The sequence below is a fragment of the Chiloscyllium punctatum genome, chromosome 39 (assembly GCF_047496795.1).
Source record: "Chiloscyllium punctatum isolate Juve2018m chromosome 39, sChiPun1.3, whole genome shotgun sequence".
In the NCBI taxonomy this organism is placed as follows: domain Eukaryota; kingdom Metazoa; phylum Chordata; class Chondrichthyes; order Orectolobiformes; family Hemiscylliidae; genus Chiloscyllium; species Chiloscyllium punctatum.
In genome coordinates this window covers 37,502,223-37,520,435 of record NC_092777.1, presented here as the reverse complement: position 1 = coordinate 37,520,435, position 18,213 = coordinate 37,502,223, and the positions used below count along the sequence as shown (strand labels likewise).

Here is an 18,213-nt window from a genome sequence, read left to right as displayed (position 1 = left end):
CAGGCCATCTGGCCCTTTGAGCCTGCTCCACCCATTCAATAAGATCATGGCTGATCTTCTCATGGCTTCAGCTCCACCTACCCATCCTCTCATCAATAACTCTTAATTCCTTTACTGTTCAAAAAAAATGTATCTATCTTAGCTTTAAAACATTTACTGAAGAAGCCTCAACTATATCACTGGGCAGGAAATGCCACAGATTCACGACCCTCTGGGCGAAGAAATTCTGTCTCAATTCAGTCCTAAATCTGCACCCCTTAATTTTGAGGTTGTGCCTTCTTGTCCGAGTTTCACCTGCCAGTGGAAACATCCTCTCAAATTCTATCTTCTCTAATCACATTATAATTTTATCTGTTTCTATAAGACCCCCCCCCCATTCTTCTAAATTCCAATGAATATAATCCCAGTTTACTCAGTCTCTCCTCATAAGCCAACCTGCTCAACTCTGGAATCAACTCTGGAACCTCCTCTGCACCTCCTCTAATGGCCAGTACATCCTTTCTCAAGTAAGGAGGCCAAACCTGCATGCAATATTCCAGATGTGGCCTTACTAACACCCTATACAGCTGCAGCATAACCTCTCTGCTTTTAAACTCAATTCCTTTTAGCAAACACAACTCTAATTCCTCATTCAATAATTGTCTCCATCTTCATAGACCACTAATAAACATTCCAAATCACAGTTATAAATTTGATTTTGCCAGATGGCATGCAATTGTAAACCAGACACTCTTATGCATAATCTTCATGATTGTTTCCATCTTCCTTGCCTATCTCAATGTTTCTATGGACTATTATTCCAGCATGGCAAGTGAAAGATGTTAGGCTAAAACTACCCTTCTTAAAGTCAGGCCATAAAATCTCAAATCAATAAACACTATGTGTTCCATGATGTGGAGGTATTGGTGTTGGACATGGGGTGGACAAAAGCAGAAGTCACACAACACCAGGTTATAGTCCAACAGGTCTATTTGAAATGACAAGCTAAATCTTTGGACTATAACCTGGTATCCTGTGATTTCTGACTATGCAATCGTACCTGGGAACAGAACACAGAGAAGACTTTCATAAATCCAATAAATGAACTGAAAGATGAAAGACCTCAGCTGAACAGCTCAATCTTGCTCTTATAGAAGTTACTTGCGTACATATAGATTTATTTTTATCCATTTAAAGTCGTTCCACATTGTCTGACAGAATCACCACCTCCTCAACATCAGCTTTATTTGATATTTATATCTGGTCCATTATTAGAGGCAGCTAGCATTCATTTTGGTCTACAGTACTAATTACTTTCCTATCACGTGGCAGAAAGGTCATGCATTCTTCTCCTTTGTGAGTTCACCAATCTCAGGACTGACAGAAAGGGCTAATGAACTGGGTATCTATGTGGAATGCTTTGCTGAATATTTCTCTTGTTCAAAAATTTAGAACTGAACCAAAAGCAAAAAAAAAGGTTCCCTGCTTATTAAGGGCTTGTAATCAATTCAGAATAACAAGCGGAGAAATTTAAAGTAAAGGTGAACTTCAAACTCATAGTCATGTAAGCTAGTGGTTAAAAATTAAATCTCTTGCAGAACGAGAGCACAAACAACTGTAGACTGTTGGATTACATTTTGAATTGATTCTATATGCCATTGCACCCACTGATGATATCGTTCAATAAACATGGCAATGTGAAGTATCAATTTACAAGTATTTCGTTTGAAAATTTGTTACATATACTCCCAAAGTCATTTTTTTTCTGCTCATGTTCTTTGATTTTAAACTTTGCTGAAAGGAGACTAGAAGTTCAAGCTTTCCATCTTGTACTTACCAGAACTCAAATGCAAGAACAGACCTGAAATGAGACATTTCGCCAACTGTACAAATGAGTAATATACCAGGAAGGGGGATTTCAAGACTAGGGAGCACACATTTAAGGTGAAAGGACAGAGATTTAAGAAAGACATGGGGGCAAATCTTTAACATAGAGGATGGTTCACGTGTGGAATGAAATTCTTGAGGAAGTGGGGATGTGGGTACAATAACAATGTTTAAAAGACATTTGGATAAATATATGAATAGAACAGGTTTGGAGGGAAATGGGCCAGGAGCAGGCAGGTGGGACCAGTTTAGTTTGGGATTTTGTTCGGCATGGGCCGGCTGAATTGAAGGGTCTGTTTCCGTGGTGTATAACTCTATGAGTCTCAGTACTGGTGTGATGCTAGGGATGTACACTGAATGTCCCAAAAATGGCAGAGAGTATCAAACACTGTGTCCTGTTGACAATTTGCTAGGTTCAGCAATCTGCTCGTGTTCAACCAGCCTATGCATGCAAATTTCAGAAAACTATATCCACCATTAGATGCAATTTTGCTAAAGGAAATAATTTTATTAAATAATCCAGACAGTGCTAAGAATTACATCAGAAACCAATTTAAGACAATCAGCCAGGTCCATGGTGTGATGCATTTGCATGGTCTAGGAGCTACATAAATACTCAGGACCCTGCTATTTGTGTGCAATTTGTACATACATTAGATCATTTTTATCAAAAGAGGTCATGGAGACAGCTAAACTCTGTATATCCCAATGGCAATGTCCTGACCGATCAGAAAATATTTGCTTGGTCTGAGGATTAATAATTAACTCCACTTGCTGAATGTTTGTGCCAATAATGGCCTGACCAACAAGCACCCTCCTCTCTAACTAGATAAAATGGTGTATATTTATTCAAGTCTGTTTCTTGCACCCTAGCTCTAATGAGTACAACACCTAAGTCTTCATCTTCTACTCTCCCAACCTCAGCTCCTTTGTTGATGAAACTATCATTTATGCTGATATAACTACTAGTTTTGGCTACACTAATGTTTCCTAACCTGACCTCCTTTCAATTATTCTGTCTAATGTTCAATTCATTCAAAGATTTGCTGTTCATATCTAATCATTCAACAATCTCCAACTCATCCATCACCATTGTCCTGTGGATATAACTTATCCTGAATCCCACCTCTGCTGTCATAGAGTAATAGAGTCATGGAAATGTACAACACAGAAACAGACCCTTCAGTCCAACTTGTCCATGCCGACCCAACCCAATCTTGTCCCACCTGCCAGCACCTGGCCCATATCCCTCCAAATCCCTCCTATTGATATAGCCATCCAGATGCCTTTTAAGTGTTGCAACTGTACTAGCCTTCACTACTTCCTCTGGCAGTGATACACAAATTCAACAGCAAAGGCAGTAACTGCTAGCTCTGTCAGTAAACAAAGTGAGTCTCTCTCTCTGTCTCTCTCTCTCTTTTTCTTTTTTTCTTTCTTTCTTTCTCTCTCTCTCTCCACCTCTCTCTCCTGCACTGACCTCACCATGTGCTTCCTTTGTCTGTTCTTCTCCCTTTTAAAAGTGCTGTTGTTTTGACTCCTTTTTCTCCAAATTTCCAAAACAATGCAACAGCATATAAAACAGTAATTGCTGCTGCTGGAATTTGAGGAAATCACCTCCAACACAGAACAGCTGTTACAGCCAGAAATTTTTCCCATCCTCCATCTTGGATGACCCAGAATCCTTTTTCCTAAACAAAGCACATCACCCAATGTGGAGCTTGAACCCACAACCCTTAGATTAAGAACCACATGCTCTACTGACTAAGCTAGCCAGGCCTTGCACTGACTTCCAGCTTAGAAAGTGCAGTTTCATGTTTAAATCGCATCACGATTTTGCACAACACTATTTCTATGATAAAAGGTTGAATTTTAAATTTAGATTCCCCACAGTGTGGAAACAGGCCCTTTGGCACAACAAGTCCGCACCGACCCTCTGAAGAGTAACCCACCCAGACCCATTCCCCTACATTTACCCCTGACTAATGCACTTAATCTGCTCTCTCCACCCCACCCCCCAATTTGTTTCTGGCAGTTAATTGGCTGAATCCGACAGAACAGTTCTAAAGAAGGGCTACTGGACTCGAATCATTAATAAAACTATTATCAATTGTTGTAGAAACCCATCTGGTTCACTTTTACTGTAGAAGGAAGAAAATCTGTCTGGCCTATGCGTAACTCCAAACCCACAGCAGTATGATCGCTGCTCCCTGAAATAGCCTAGCAAGTTATTCAGTTCAAGGGAATATAAGCATGGGCAACAAATGTTGGCCTTGTCAGTGACAACTACATCCCATATAAAAAATTGTACCAAAACATCTCCAGCAAAATAAGTAATTTTGAAGCATAGTTGTTGCCATGATGTAGAAGATATGTGAGCCAAAACTACACAGCAAGTTCCAACAAATGGCATGGTGATAACAACCAGGTAATCACTTTTTGCGATGTGGCTGGAGGGACAAATATTGACCAAGGCACCTTTCTCTTTTTTATAAAGTGGTACAGTGAGCTATTTTACCTGAGAAGGCAGACTTAGCCTCAGTTTTAACATCTCAGCTGATAAAGAGCAGACTGCGGCTCTCCCTCAGTATTCCCATGGACTAGAAAAAAGTGAGGACTGCAGATGTTGGAGATTAGAGTTGAGGGTGTGGTGCTGAAAAAGCACAGCAGGTCAGGCAGCATCTGAGCAGCAGGAACCTCATTCCTGATGAAGGGCTAATGCCTGAAACGATGACTCTCCTACTCCTCAGATGCTGCCTGACCTGCTGTGCTTTTCCAGCACTACATTCCCATGGACTGTCGGTTTGATTGCCTTGCTCAGATTCTGTAATGGGGTCCAAGCTCACAATTTTGTGACTGACAGGTCAGAGAATTACCAACTGAACAATTGCTAGCACCACTGTGTTTAAATTGCAGCAGTTATTTACTACCTATTCATTTCCCTGATTTCATAAGAGTCACTGGGGAACCTGCATTATTGTATTGAGATACCTTCTCAGGTTTTCAAGCCTTTGGGGCAATTTTAGGCTAATCTGCCTGTTGGAAATCTTACATGATCAGGTACATTGGTTTTACAACCCACCTCCTTGAAGTCAATATCGATTGATACAGGGTTAAATCAAACTTCCTTCATCTGATCCAATAAGCTTCCTGCCCAGCATAGCAACATAAAATTACCACTGTATGCATTTTATAGACTTCTTTGACATGAGCCACCATATGAGATTTATTTTTATGAGAAAAATGCTTTATGATCTGTGTGAGGGGTTAAAAGCATTTGAAACATCAAGGTCATGCCAGCTAGGTTCTGCAGATCTAAGTCAAAGAGACAACGGTGTTCAGCTTCAGTTACTTCTACCACTCAAAGAGAAGTGAACAGTTGTTGTGGGATGGGGGATGTTGGCAGAGGTGGGGTGTTCATCCATCAACCATCAGACATTTATCAACCTATCACTGCTTTACTCAGACATGCAGTACATATACTAACTTATTGAAAGCCACAGCAGCAAACATTGTTTGAATGTGGCATCTGCAATAAATCTTGTCTGATATAAGTATCTTGTCTGTGCACCTGAGAATTATCATATCTATTTCACCAAGAAAACATTTATTCTATTCAAAAGACTGATCCTAAGTGATGCAGGAAATGTCTTGAAAATGGGTGGCAAATTCATTGACAGCAGTCTATAACCTAACTTTCCATTTCTACCCATGCTGGTTGATTTATCAAACAAAAACTATCTGGTGCCATATTGCTAAATGACATTGTAATCAGTAAATGTCATTAGCATTTTGCATGCTGCCAATATTTCACAGATGACAATGATTAAGATCTAAGGTAGTTTCCTGACTTTAGTAATCTATTGTTAAAGTGAGGAAATAAAGGACACCCACAATTATAGTTTAAAGGCCTATTTCTACTTCACAAATCCATGTTTTCTTAAAAAACCTTCTTGAAAAAGATGGGAAGAACTTCAGTGAAACTGTAGAGATCTGTCTATGTTAGTTCTCCACTGTTTTTTGGAGTTTGACAGTTGACCGCAATGTAAATCTATCCATAACTACAGCAGTTTGTATTTATTGTGCCGCATTCACATTATAAAGTATTTATTTGTATTTATTGTGGATCTTTTGCATTATAAAATATTTGCCTTGCCAGGCCCCAGCAAACAATATAGTGACCTAAGGAGATAAGAGAAACGTTACCAAAAGATTGGGCAAAGAAATGGGTTTTAAGAAGCATATAAAAGGAGGACAGAGAGATAGAGAGGCAGAGAAGTTTAGTGAGTCAAAACAACTGAATGAATGTTCACTAATGACAGAGTGTTACGTGTTCAGAATGCCAAATAACCCAGAACTGGAGAAGCTCAGAGACCTTGTGAAGACATGCAGCAGAAACTATATGCGAAAAGAATATTCCAGGCACGTCCAGAACAGATATGCTGAGGTGAATCCAATCCAAGACTGATGAACACACATCAAATAAGATTGGAATCCTCAACTCATTGCCCTTATAGAAGAGTCCGAGGAGAATTCTCCTTCACAATCCTATCCAAAATGAATACACTATGATGAAAAGCAAAGGAGTATTTGAGCATAAAGTCTTCCCCTGCTGCATTGTTCTGGCTGATACTTCCAGCCTCGCTGGAACTATTGCTGCCTGCTTTCCCTACTAAATTGTGATGGGACCTTCCATTGAGTTTTCCTTTTCTCTGCTCCACTTACTATCAGTCATGATGGTGATAGGGGCTGGGACCTGGTTGACCCTAGAAATCTACCTGCTAATGCCTTACTGTTGATTGAAACCTACAGTGGCTCTCTCTCCTTTCTGATCTTTATGTCACTTCAATTCCTTTACAATTCTTTGCTTTCTTTTCTGACATTGCAGCAGCATTCCCACTCAGCAGCATTGAGATTCTAATTTTTGCACGATGGGAATCCTGCTGCACTTCTATAATGAACACTTAGTGAGTTGGATCTAGAATCGAGATAGAGGGTCAGACGCGGTGCCATTCTGCTAAAACTCTACCCCAAGAGGAGAATAAAACCCTGCATGGGATTTGAATACAAATTCCAGATGAAATCTACAATTATGTCATTCATTATTAGAGTTAGAGAAAATTTGCATGCAAAATCAAAAATCTTATTTACTATTTCAAGATATCAGAAGTAGATTTTGGTCAAAGAATTGATTAGAATAACAGGACTAAGCTGAATGCTACCAGTGCAGAGTAAAGGAATGAAAGCACCTAAAACAGATGGAAATAAAGGCTTTAAAAAAATGGAGATCCTGTAAATCAGAAACAAAAGCAGAAATTACTGGCAAAGCTCAGCAGGTACGGCAGCATCTGTGAAGAGAAACCATAGTTAATGTTTCGGGTCCAGAAACCCTTCCTCAGAACCGGAGCTATTCCTCAGGAAGAAAGACATCTAAGACAGGTTTCTAGCAGAGCACTAAATAAAACTGTGAACTGCAATGATGGAAATTCAAAACAAAGGCAGAAACTTCAAGAGAAACTCAACAGGTCTGGCAACACCTGTGGAGAGAAAGCAGAGTTAACATTTTGAGTCCAGTGACCTTTGTTTATCTGAAAGAGGTTTAACTGCCTGGAAATGACTTGCTTTCCTGAAAGACAAATAAATTGATGATGAAGGGTCACCAGACTTGAAATGTTAACTCTGTTTTCTCTCTACAAGTGCTGCCAAACCTTCTCCAGCAATTTTATTTTTTATTCCTGAAGGGCAAGTAATTTTCCGGAGGCAAAATCTCCCTCAAGGACAAAGTTCTTTGACATGACCTGACTTTTTGCAGCACCACTTCTGCCTTGTGGAATCCAAGATTACAAGGCAAGTCACATTGTTTTCACTGAATGTAGTGACCTTTGAAAATGACTACAAAATAGAGACTTGAAAAGCCTGAGCGGGGTTTCCTGACATTTGTTTTGATTGTGTGGCTGATGGATGGTTTATTTATTTCAAAAACCTGATTGCCCTTTCAAAATAAAGGCAGCATAATGGCTTAGTGGTTAGCACTGTTACCTCACTGTGCCAGGGACTCAGGTTTGAATTCAGCCTTGGGTGACTATCTGTATGAACATTCGTTCTGTGTCCGTGTCCAGTTGAAAGATGTGCAGCTTAGATGGAATGGCCATGAGAAGTGTAATATTATGGGGACAGAGTTGTGGTGGTGGGATGCTCTTCAGAGGACTGGTTCAGACTTGGTTGGCCGAATGGCCTCTATCTGCACTGCAGGGACTCTATGATCCAACTGTGCGTTTGTCATTATAGCTGTGCTGTTCAGTTTCCTCCCACCATGATTATTCAAAACAGCAGTGGGGTTGGGAATTAACAAAGATTCTAGTTTTGATGGTTGTTGTGCTGACTGCCCTCCTCTCCTGCAGTGAAATCTGAACTGTCTACTGACATCACATTAAGATCCCTGAGAACATCCACCAGTGGTTCCTATTTTGAATTTTGGGAATCAATGGAAGGTCCAACATTAACATACATATGAAGCTATGTTTACCATCATCAAGGTCTTTCTCCTGAAAGACTAACTCCAGTGGATGTCTGAAAACTGCCCTCTTCAGCACATTCTCTTCTCCTTGCTAAAAGGACAGCCAACTAAAAATGTATAAGGATATGCTTAAAGTTGCCCTAAAACACAGAAACATTGACATACTGACTGGGTAAAGTAACTTGCTGACTGCTCAGCCTTTGGGGGGGGGGGGGCACATCCTGAGCTATCAAGGTGCTAAGCCCCTTAATACACAGCATCTTCACTCTGGGTTGGAATGGTGGGTGGTAGTGGAATTTCATAGAATCCATAGAGTTTCATAGAATCCCTACAGTGTGGAAACAGGTCCTTCAGCCCTACAAGCTCACACTGACCCTCTGAAGAGTATCCCACCCAAACCCATTCTCCATTACTCTACATTTACCAATAATCTACACGTCTGTGCACACTATGGGCAATTTAGCATGGCCAGTTCACCTAACCCGCACACCTTTGGGTTGTGGGAGGAAACTGGAGCAACCGGAGGAAACCCACGCAGACACAGGGAGAATGTGCAAACTCCACTCAGACAGTGACCTTAAGGTGGAATCAAGCCCAGGTCCTTGGCACTGTGAGGCTGCAGTGCTAACTATTGAGCCACCCTGCCGCTCTAAGTAGCGGTGACGGAGGGAAAAGATGTATTCAGGGCTATCGGGGCAAGTGACACCACACCACTAGCATTCTGCCCAAACTGAGCTTCGAAAGCATTGTGCGCAGCAGGGAGTGGTGTGTTTTTGTCCGCTATCTTGCTCTGCTTCATTTCATATCTTGTTACTTTGTTTAAGCCTTGCCACAGGCAGTGGGTGTGTGTGTATGGTTGGATTGGGCCTCTCAATTGGACCTGTACTGCCTACTGGCAATGCTGATGGCTTTGCAGAGGATTTTCTGTATAGGTCCTGGCCTTCTGACTTGAATGCTGCCCGCCTGGTCTTCAGCAGGAAGTAGATTTCCCGGTTCATCCAAAGTTTCCAGTTGGGGACCTTGAGGATTGATTTCGTTGGCACGCAGTCCTCCACACTTTTGCTAATGAAACCGTGTTGATGGTGGTATACTTGTCTCGGTTTGCTGCTGAGTGCTTGAATATGGACCAGTTCACCATTACCTCGCAGTCCCTGAGACACTGTTCCGCTGCCTTTATTCAGAGGACAATGCACGCCGGGAATGGGTTATTCCAGTGGAATGACTCTTTCTAGATTTTCTGGAATCCACATGAGGGAGAGGCTGTAGGGGTTAGTGTGGGAGAAGGGGCCGTATGGGGTATTGCCAGGCAGATCAGGCTGTACTATGGGAACCTAGCACTTCGCAGTAGCATTCGGAAACCTGAATCTCCTTGACCCATTGGCAAAGGAAAAGTAAAAGGTGGATCCCTTTTCTGTGGTCAAACTTGTTTGTGTGTCTGGCTCCAAGACTTTGCACAGTTCACTGTATAGGTTCATTCAACAATCCACATTAGCATAGGTAGGCTGTATTCAGACAGTTTTAGTTAAGTGATTCTGGCCAATACAGGTTGGAGTGTAAGGTTGTTCTTCAATGAAGCATCTAATATTCTCAACTGTCATACACATTTGCAGAACATGAAAGTAGAGAAGCATACTGAGAAGAACATTCATTGTTGGGACCCAAATGAGCTTTCCAACACCTACAGCTTTACATCTACTGATAACAGACATTGTACCACTTTTTAAGTATCTATGAGGATTCTACTAAATTTCAATGATTTACTTTGAACATGAAGACCAAAAGAATTTGTACATAATCAATCAGATGAGGAGTCACAGCAATGAGAGAGCTGTATCTGCTATAAAGTTGGCCTAACTGAAGGAAATAGGCCTTTTCTTCAGTACCTGCTTTGTTCAGGCTAATCAGGACTGACTCTTTCACTCCAAAATGATTTAGGAAGACAACCTGTCAATGTAATAAATGAGCAAATTGCAAAAACCATGCCCATATTCTATTCAGCTCATATCGCAAGAACAGTAGATATCAGACATCTGCACACATTATTAGATTAGATTAGATTACTTACAGTGTGGAAACAGGCCCTTCGGCCCAACAAGTCCACACCGCCCTGCCGAAGCGTAACCCACCCATACCCCTACATTTACCCCTTACCTAACACTACGGGCAATTTAGCATGGCCAATTCACCTGACCTGCACATCTTTGGACTATGGGAGGAAACCGGAGCACCCGGAGGAAACCCACACAGACACGGGGAGAATGTGCAAACTCCACACAGTCAGTCGCCTGAGGCGGGAGTTGAACCCGGATCTCTGGCGCTGTGAGGCAGCAGTGCTAACCACTGTGCCACCGTGCCGCCCATCATGAGGGCTGCCTGTTCAATGTGCATTTATCTCGTGGCCAGATGCCATTGTGTCAATTCCTCAGTGTAAATCTCTGTAAACTATCCTTCTTGAAAAGAAGAAGATGAGTAGCTGCACACACATATGGTTACTTGAGATGCCATGTTTTCTTATAAGCTCGGTTGAGAGCATGTTTCTTGCATTTTTAAACATTCCAAGTTTTTGCTATTGTGCTGAAACACATAAAACTTTGGTATCCAAAGCGAGTAAATCTGACAATATTTCCTAAAATCTCACTGAGTGTCACTCAGACCATAATGATACAAAATGGACTCGCATTATAGAGAAGATAATAGAAACTTATGTAAGTAAATTACAAGGAAGAAATCAAAATTGGAGATCCAGATGATAATAAATATAAAAGCTAATCTTCAGGTTTTAGCTTAAACTTTTGTTTACGACTCAATTTTAGACAGTTTATTTCCTCATTTGCAAAGTGTGTCAGTGAATTTTGATTGAAAATATTTCTAACAAATATTAATCTGTCATTTATTTATGGCCTGGAACAAAGGGTATTACTAACCTCTAAGTGATAGGATTGGCAGTATATCATTATTTCTGTTTTATAGAAGATAGTGAAACACTATGCCTATCTATTCCACATTATATGCCACTACTACCCAATAACGCTGAGCTTGCAAGATTCACTGAGGATTGTTGATGATAATGCCATCAGAATTCATCATCTGTTAACTGACAGCCACCTCTACACATAAAATATAAAAGACAGGAACCTTCATTTACAGATGTAGAAACTAACTCAATATGACATCAGAATGAAATAAATTCAGACAATAGTTGTAAGGGAGATAGGGCAGGTTCTTTTAGAACAGAGATAGCAGATACCAGAAAACATTTACTATTTAACTGTTCACTCAGTTCATTCAGAACAGACAATTTGCCTTCAGTCACAAATGTTCCAAGTATTTTAATAAGTTTTGGCTACTCCCTTTGCATTGAATGTAGTTAACAGCATTTTAATGATAAAGCATTGACATACCTGCACTTTTGTTTCAGTCCTGGGAGGGAAAGCAGTGCGATTTTTCCATGGTGGTGGGGGGCAAAACCACTCTTTTTCACTGAGGTACAAGAGAAAGGAGCAGTCCGTGCCATCCACACCATAATAAGCATAACAAGGATCTGAGGTCCACCTGGCTCTCATCCACTTCATGAAGCAGCAATAAGGAAAAGAAGAACAAAGTGGAAAAAAGATCTGTTATCATCCACTGCATTTTCACACGCCCATGAACATATTATACATTTTTGCAGAGCATTACTTCTCAATTGGATTTGAAGTCTGATTTCCAGAAAAGGTGGGAAAGGAATTTTACCAACTCTGAACCATGGCAAGCTAAAAAAAAATCTTGTGTCTACTATTGATCTGATATTTTTCATTGTGCTATTTTCTCAGAATCAAATGAACTTATCATGGGCACTTTAAAAAGGACATGGTGAGTCTATGAGAGTAAGCTATTTATTCCAAAGATTAGGGAAACTGATATACTCACTTTGTATGTTGAGTTGTTTGTTTGATACAAACCCAATTGTATAGTGAGTATATCGGCACAAAAGGAATGATCCTCCAAATATTTAACAATTGACATGCTTTCAGAACTCAAATCTCCTGTTGCATCCATTGCTTAACTGACAGTTATAAATGCTGGCACATTCCTTTAAATGTCAAAATGAACATCTGGATCAATGTGTAAAAATTAGAGTTTGTTCATCTTAAATAAAATTACCAAATTCAAACCAGTATCCTGCTCGGTAAAGTGATATACATTAGGATTTCACCTATCCACTAGTTTGTAGGTCGGATAAGGCTAAGTCAATATTTAATGAGCCCACACAAGCACTGCACATTGCAGGTTGACCATTAAGCAGCTGTGTGCTTTTTATCAAATACTGATCGATAATCAGAAATGAAAGATGACATGATTTGGAGAGAAGAGTGGATAAAAATGACCTCGATGTCAAGCTGAATGTTTTTCCCCCCGAGGGCACTGTGGTGCTACCTTTTTAGTACATTAGTAAACTTAATCAATACAAGTTATTTGAGTGTACAACACTGCAACATAAGGACTTTAATGTGAATTTTAAGATTTCTGCTAAAACAGGTGCCTTTCAATGTCATATGACTACAGCACACTAGGATAGGATATACATTTGTACATGAGTGCTTTTCAATCCAAACGTTGGTTTTTTGATATACAAGAGGAAATAAGGGATGCATTAAGGCGAAACGGAAACAGGATCAGAAAACATAAATGGGAAGCTGCAAGGGAAGGAGCAGAGTACTTTAAAACAGCATACAGCAGGAAATAAGTTTGAATATGCAGTTTAACCACATGTCCATAAAAAGGAAACAATCAGCAGTTACTTAAGGTCCAACGACCATTTGTATTGTTCAAGATAATTGCACAGTATCTCACGACGAGTTTGAGTGCAGTAGATAGGGAGTGAGGACAGATAAGCCCTGAAAATGACACAGAAGCAGAAATTCTGATAAAACTGTGTAGCGATTGAGAGACCCAGGATATACAAGGTATGCAACTACAAACTAGTTTTGCAAAATGAAGAAAGAGAATAATTGATACATGGTTTATTCTGGAACAATGTTAACCATCATGACAGAATAAGCTATGAAAATGGTGTTTTGAGCTGTAGATGGCAGAGTGTCTCTGAGCTTGACCTCTCCCACCTGTGGTACAAGCTTGAATAAAGTGGATTTGTTATGTTCTCCTTGGGCCTGAAGACTTGATCTTTGCAAAACTCTCCATCACATTATCATGTACGTTCTTAGTTGTCCAAGTTACCAAATATATATATATATATATATATATATACAGGTTGTCATGCCTTAGCAGTTCATTATTTCCATCAGACTGTGTATATGTATTGCACACACAGGGCAGAATTTTATTTGGGCCTGAACAACCAGACTATGGCGAGAATGTAGCAGAATTGTGCAATATGTCCAGCAAGGCATATCTTGATGTTAGAGGCAACTCTCTGAATATTTTAACGAGATTCCAGGTGTCAAAATGAGATTCACACCAGGGAGCAGTGAGTTGCCTAATAAGGGGGATTATTGCAGATTAATATCGTTATCTTGCCTCATTAATGTGCAGCTCCCCATCCTACCACCTGCCATGCACAAACTAGATGGCAAGAGTTCTCAACATGCAAGTCAGAGTGGGCACTTGGCCAATTCAGCTCACCAGCTGCTTGCCATGTTGGACAACAAGCACTTAAAATTCAGGACACATTCAATTGGCACCGGCCACATGCACCCTTCATCTGTGCCAGCCGCGAGGAGTCCTCATGGCACATCTCCAGTCCACTTACAGGATGCTTCTGCACTTCAATGCTGAGTCTTGGGTGAAATGGTGGCCATTATTGTGATGCTGCAGTGACGATGTTTAACAACATTCAGGGACACACAGCCAGCTCAGGGACTGGACTAGACTGCATCTACAGGTGTTCGCTTGCTCTCAGTGCTCACTCACTTTGAACCTACCAGGATGCTTATAGCATCCCTGCCTTGCATTGCCTTGTCTTTTTGAGTTTCTCCCCCTCACTCAGAGATATCAGGCTCACATTATTGTTCTATTGCCATGCTGTTCAGTGCAGACACAAAGCCAGGATGATTTTCATAGCTGTCAATCAAGTTAATCAATCAAGTCGATGAGGATAGGCTTCAGTCAGGGCGTCCTGACACAGTAAGTCAAGAGTAGGCTCTGATAGCTGTCCAGGGCATTGGACATGCTCAGTCAGCTGCCAGGATCCTTTCTTCAAACAGGGTCAGGAGTTGGACATGGTGGTGAGGCAGATCCCACCAACTACCTTGAATCTTTCTGACCTATCACAGGCTGTCAGTCAATTCTGGGGTATTCAGTGGGAAGTTCATCTGGGATGGGACTAGAAATGGGTTGGGGGGTGAAATATAGCTGATTGGATAGTTAGTGTGATAAGTTTGGTCAGATATGATGACAGATGTTACTCGGCCATTGAGGCAAAAAAAACCTTCTAACAAACCCAGTGAAACTGACACTTATCCAAAACAAAATCACAAGATTCAGTCCAGTGACCTTAAATCATGCCAGTCTCTTAATGAAATGCATAAATGTTATTGATATTAGCTGTCATCTGTGTGATGTTTCAATGCCTCTGCTGATCTGATGACTTCCAGAGTGTGACAAGCTGTTATTTCATATTGAATCTGGAAGAATTTACAATCTGTTGTAGCACCTTCCATTTTCTTCATTGGGAGTGCTATTTTTGACAGCATTTATATCTGCTTTCCTTGCTTGTATGTCACATGCAAACATTATCTAGGTCCTTCAATGGCTGGTAGTGTACTGACATCTCTTCAGGGTTTCATTTAGTTTCTTTGTGTCAATGCATACTGTTAGCTTTCCAGACTCTTACACTGCTATGATACTGCTAATCCATTCTTTAAGAATGACCACTTTCTTGATTACTCCCTTCTTTTCCAGCTATTCTAATTTGTCTTTCAGGTTGGCCTTTAGGGCAGGTGGAACATTCTTCAGCAGATGCTCTGTTAGTCTTACATTTGCATCTACTTTGAGATGACGAACTCCTGGAACACAGCAAACATCCTGTGAGGCAATTGTTGTATGCATCTAGTGTGTGTTCCATGGTCAATGGTTCCTTGTGCAGCAATGCTTTCCGAACCTCTTTTCATATGTTGATAGTTACAAGTCCAAACCTTAGACTTGTTACAGCTGAGATGAGCGGCATTTGCTTGCTATCAATGATCTGGGCAACTCCAGATCTTTGATCATGTTATTGCATTGGGGTCACAGAATAATCTGTCCTCTTGGCACAAACATGGTACCTTCAAAAAGCCTTAACCTTACTTTTGACAACTTCATTTTTGGATTGCTTGTTGAGCCACTTTTTCATAGATCTTTGAAAGTCATGGTGTACTGTTCATCAGAAACAGTTACTTGGGGCTGAAAACATGCTTTCTAAGATTTTAGAATTTCTGCTGTAGTGTGTGTGTCCCAGAGGTGTTCTCTGAAATGTTCGGCAAATTGGCATCCTGTGTAGAGGAGACCACATCGGAAATAAAGGACACAGTAAATGATGTATGGACTTCAGTGAGGCATTTGATAAGGTCTCCCATGGTAGGCTCATTCATAAAGTCAGGAGGTATGGGATACAGGGAGATTTGGCTGTCTGAATTCAGAATTGGTTGGCTGACAGAAGGCAGAATTGTTGTAGATGGAAAGTATTCTGACTGGAGGTCAGTGGTGATTGGTATCCGTCAGGGCTCTGTTCTTGGGCCTCTGCTCTTTGTAGTTTTTATAAATGACTTGGGTTGGGGGGTGGGTTAGTAAATTTGCTGATGACACAAAGGTTGGAGGTACCGTTGTTAGTATCGAGGGCTATTGCAGGTTGCAGCACGACTTAAACAGGATGCAGAGATGGGCTGAGAAATGGCAGATGGAGTTCAACCTGGATAAATGTGAAGTGATGCATTTTGGAAGGCCGAACTTCAATGTTGAATATAGGATTAAAGACAGGATTCTTGGCAGTGTGGAGGAATAAAAGGATCTTGGTGATCAAGTGCAGACATCCCTCAAAGTTGCCACTGCAAGCAGGCATCAGAGCCGCCCCGCATTTGCCACGGGACTATACCTACATCGGTTAAACTATAGGAATTCATTTTGTGTTTTAAACGGCAGCCGCAGCTTAAACCCACAGAACTCAGCAGCTGCAGGTCCGCCCACGTGACCGGGAAATGGGAGCCAGAGGACAGATCAAATCCACACTAGGCCAGACACTAACCATGACTCATAGACCGAAACTCCGGAGCTAATTAATATGGAAACCATCTCCTAATCAAATCAAGAGACTGACTGAAACACACCCATATTCATCAATACAGAACCATCCTGACGCGAAGGACAGGCATCCACCAGACAGGAACGAACAGACTAATACACACCAGCACCCCAAGGGAACAAAGAGGGGTGCTAGCCTCCAGCCCTCACAGAGAGAGACAAGCAGATAGTATCCGGACCTGTTTACATAATACAATTAGCACCCTATTGTGTGTACACTGCAACTCTCCTGGGACGGCAGGAAACCCACCATTTGTACCTACTCCAGCGATGATGGGGAACTATCATCCCATTCATACTCAAAATCCTCACATCCTGACAAAGAAAGGTATAATGTGTAGCAGCACGCCGGAACAGCAGAACAGCCGAGATTCTCCGCCGGTGTTACTGTATCAATAAACGTTACCGATTGTTGAACTGCACTCTGGGCTCGGACTGATATCATTTCATCCGCGCTAACACCACCTAAGTGGATAGGGTTGTTAAGAATGCAGATGGTGTTCTGGCTTTCATTAACAGGGGGATAGAGTTTAAGAGTGGTGAGGTTTTTCTGCAGCTCTACAAGACCCTGGTCAGACTATACTTGGAATATTGTGACCAGTTCTGGTTGCCCTAGTATAGGACAGATGCAGAGGCTTTGAAGAGGGTGCAAAGAAAGTTAACCAGGATGCTGCCTGGACTGGAGGGATTATCTTATGAGGAGAGATTGACTGAGCTTAGACTTTTCACTCTGGAGAGAAGGAGGAAGAGAGGTGACCTGATCGAGGTATACAAGGTAACGAGAGGCATGGGTAGAGTCAATAGCCAGAGACTTTTCCCCAGAGCAGGATTGACTGGGATGAGGGGTCATAGTTTTAAGATATTAGGAGGAAGGTATAGAGGAGACATTAGAAGTAGGTTCTTTATGCAGAGAGTTGTGAATGCATGGAATGCGTTGCCAGCAGTGATGGTGGAAGTCGAGTCATTAAGGACATTTAAGCAACTATTGGACATGCACATGGACAGCAGTGAATTGAGAGGTGCGTAGGTTAGGTTATTTTATTTTAGATAAGGAATAATCCTTGGCACAACATTTTGGGTCGAAGGGCCTGTTCTGTTTTGTGCTGTACTTCTCTATTTTCTATGTTCTATGTAGAGGTGCAGGAAAATCACTGCCAAATGTGGAAGGACCCTTTGGGACTTTGGATGGAAATGAGGAGGGAGTGTCGGTGCATGTTTTAACCTCTTTCGGTGGCATGGGAAGGTACTGGGAGTGGAGGGTGGGTAGGTGGGTGGCATGGACCTAACAAGGGAGTCGTGAAGGGAATGGTCTCTGCAGAATGCAGATGGGGTGAAGAGGGAAATATATCTCTGGTGGTGGGTCTGGCTGTAGGTGGATAATGCATTGTATCTGGAGGTTGGTGGGGTGGAAGGTGAGGATCAGGGGTGTTCTATCCTTGTTGCGATTGGAGAGGTGGTGTTCAAGGGCCAAGGTTTCGGGAAGTGGAGGAGATATGCTGGAGGGCATCGTTGACCGTGTGGGAGGAGAAATTGTGGTCCTTGAAGAAGGAGGCCTGTCT

The 18,213-nt window shown here is 41.5% G+C and overlaps 1 protein-coding gene across 3 annotated transcripts in view; it reads right to left on the bottom strand.

The window, feature by feature from the left end:
* Window positions 1-18,213, bottom strand: part of LOC140463959 (alpha-1,6-mannosylglycoprotein 6-beta-N-acetylglucosaminyltransferase B-like) — an 864,396-nt gene that overhangs the window by 350,386 nt on the left and 495,797 nt on the right. For all 3 annotated transcript variants that reach the window (XM_072558468.1, XM_072558467.1, XM_072558466.1), the window contains one exon: window positions 11,782-11,946. In XM_072558468.1, coding sequence (XP_072414569.1) covers window positions 11,782-11,946 — 165 coding nt within the window. The remainder of the gene's footprint in view (window positions 1-11,781; window positions 11,947-18,213) is intronic.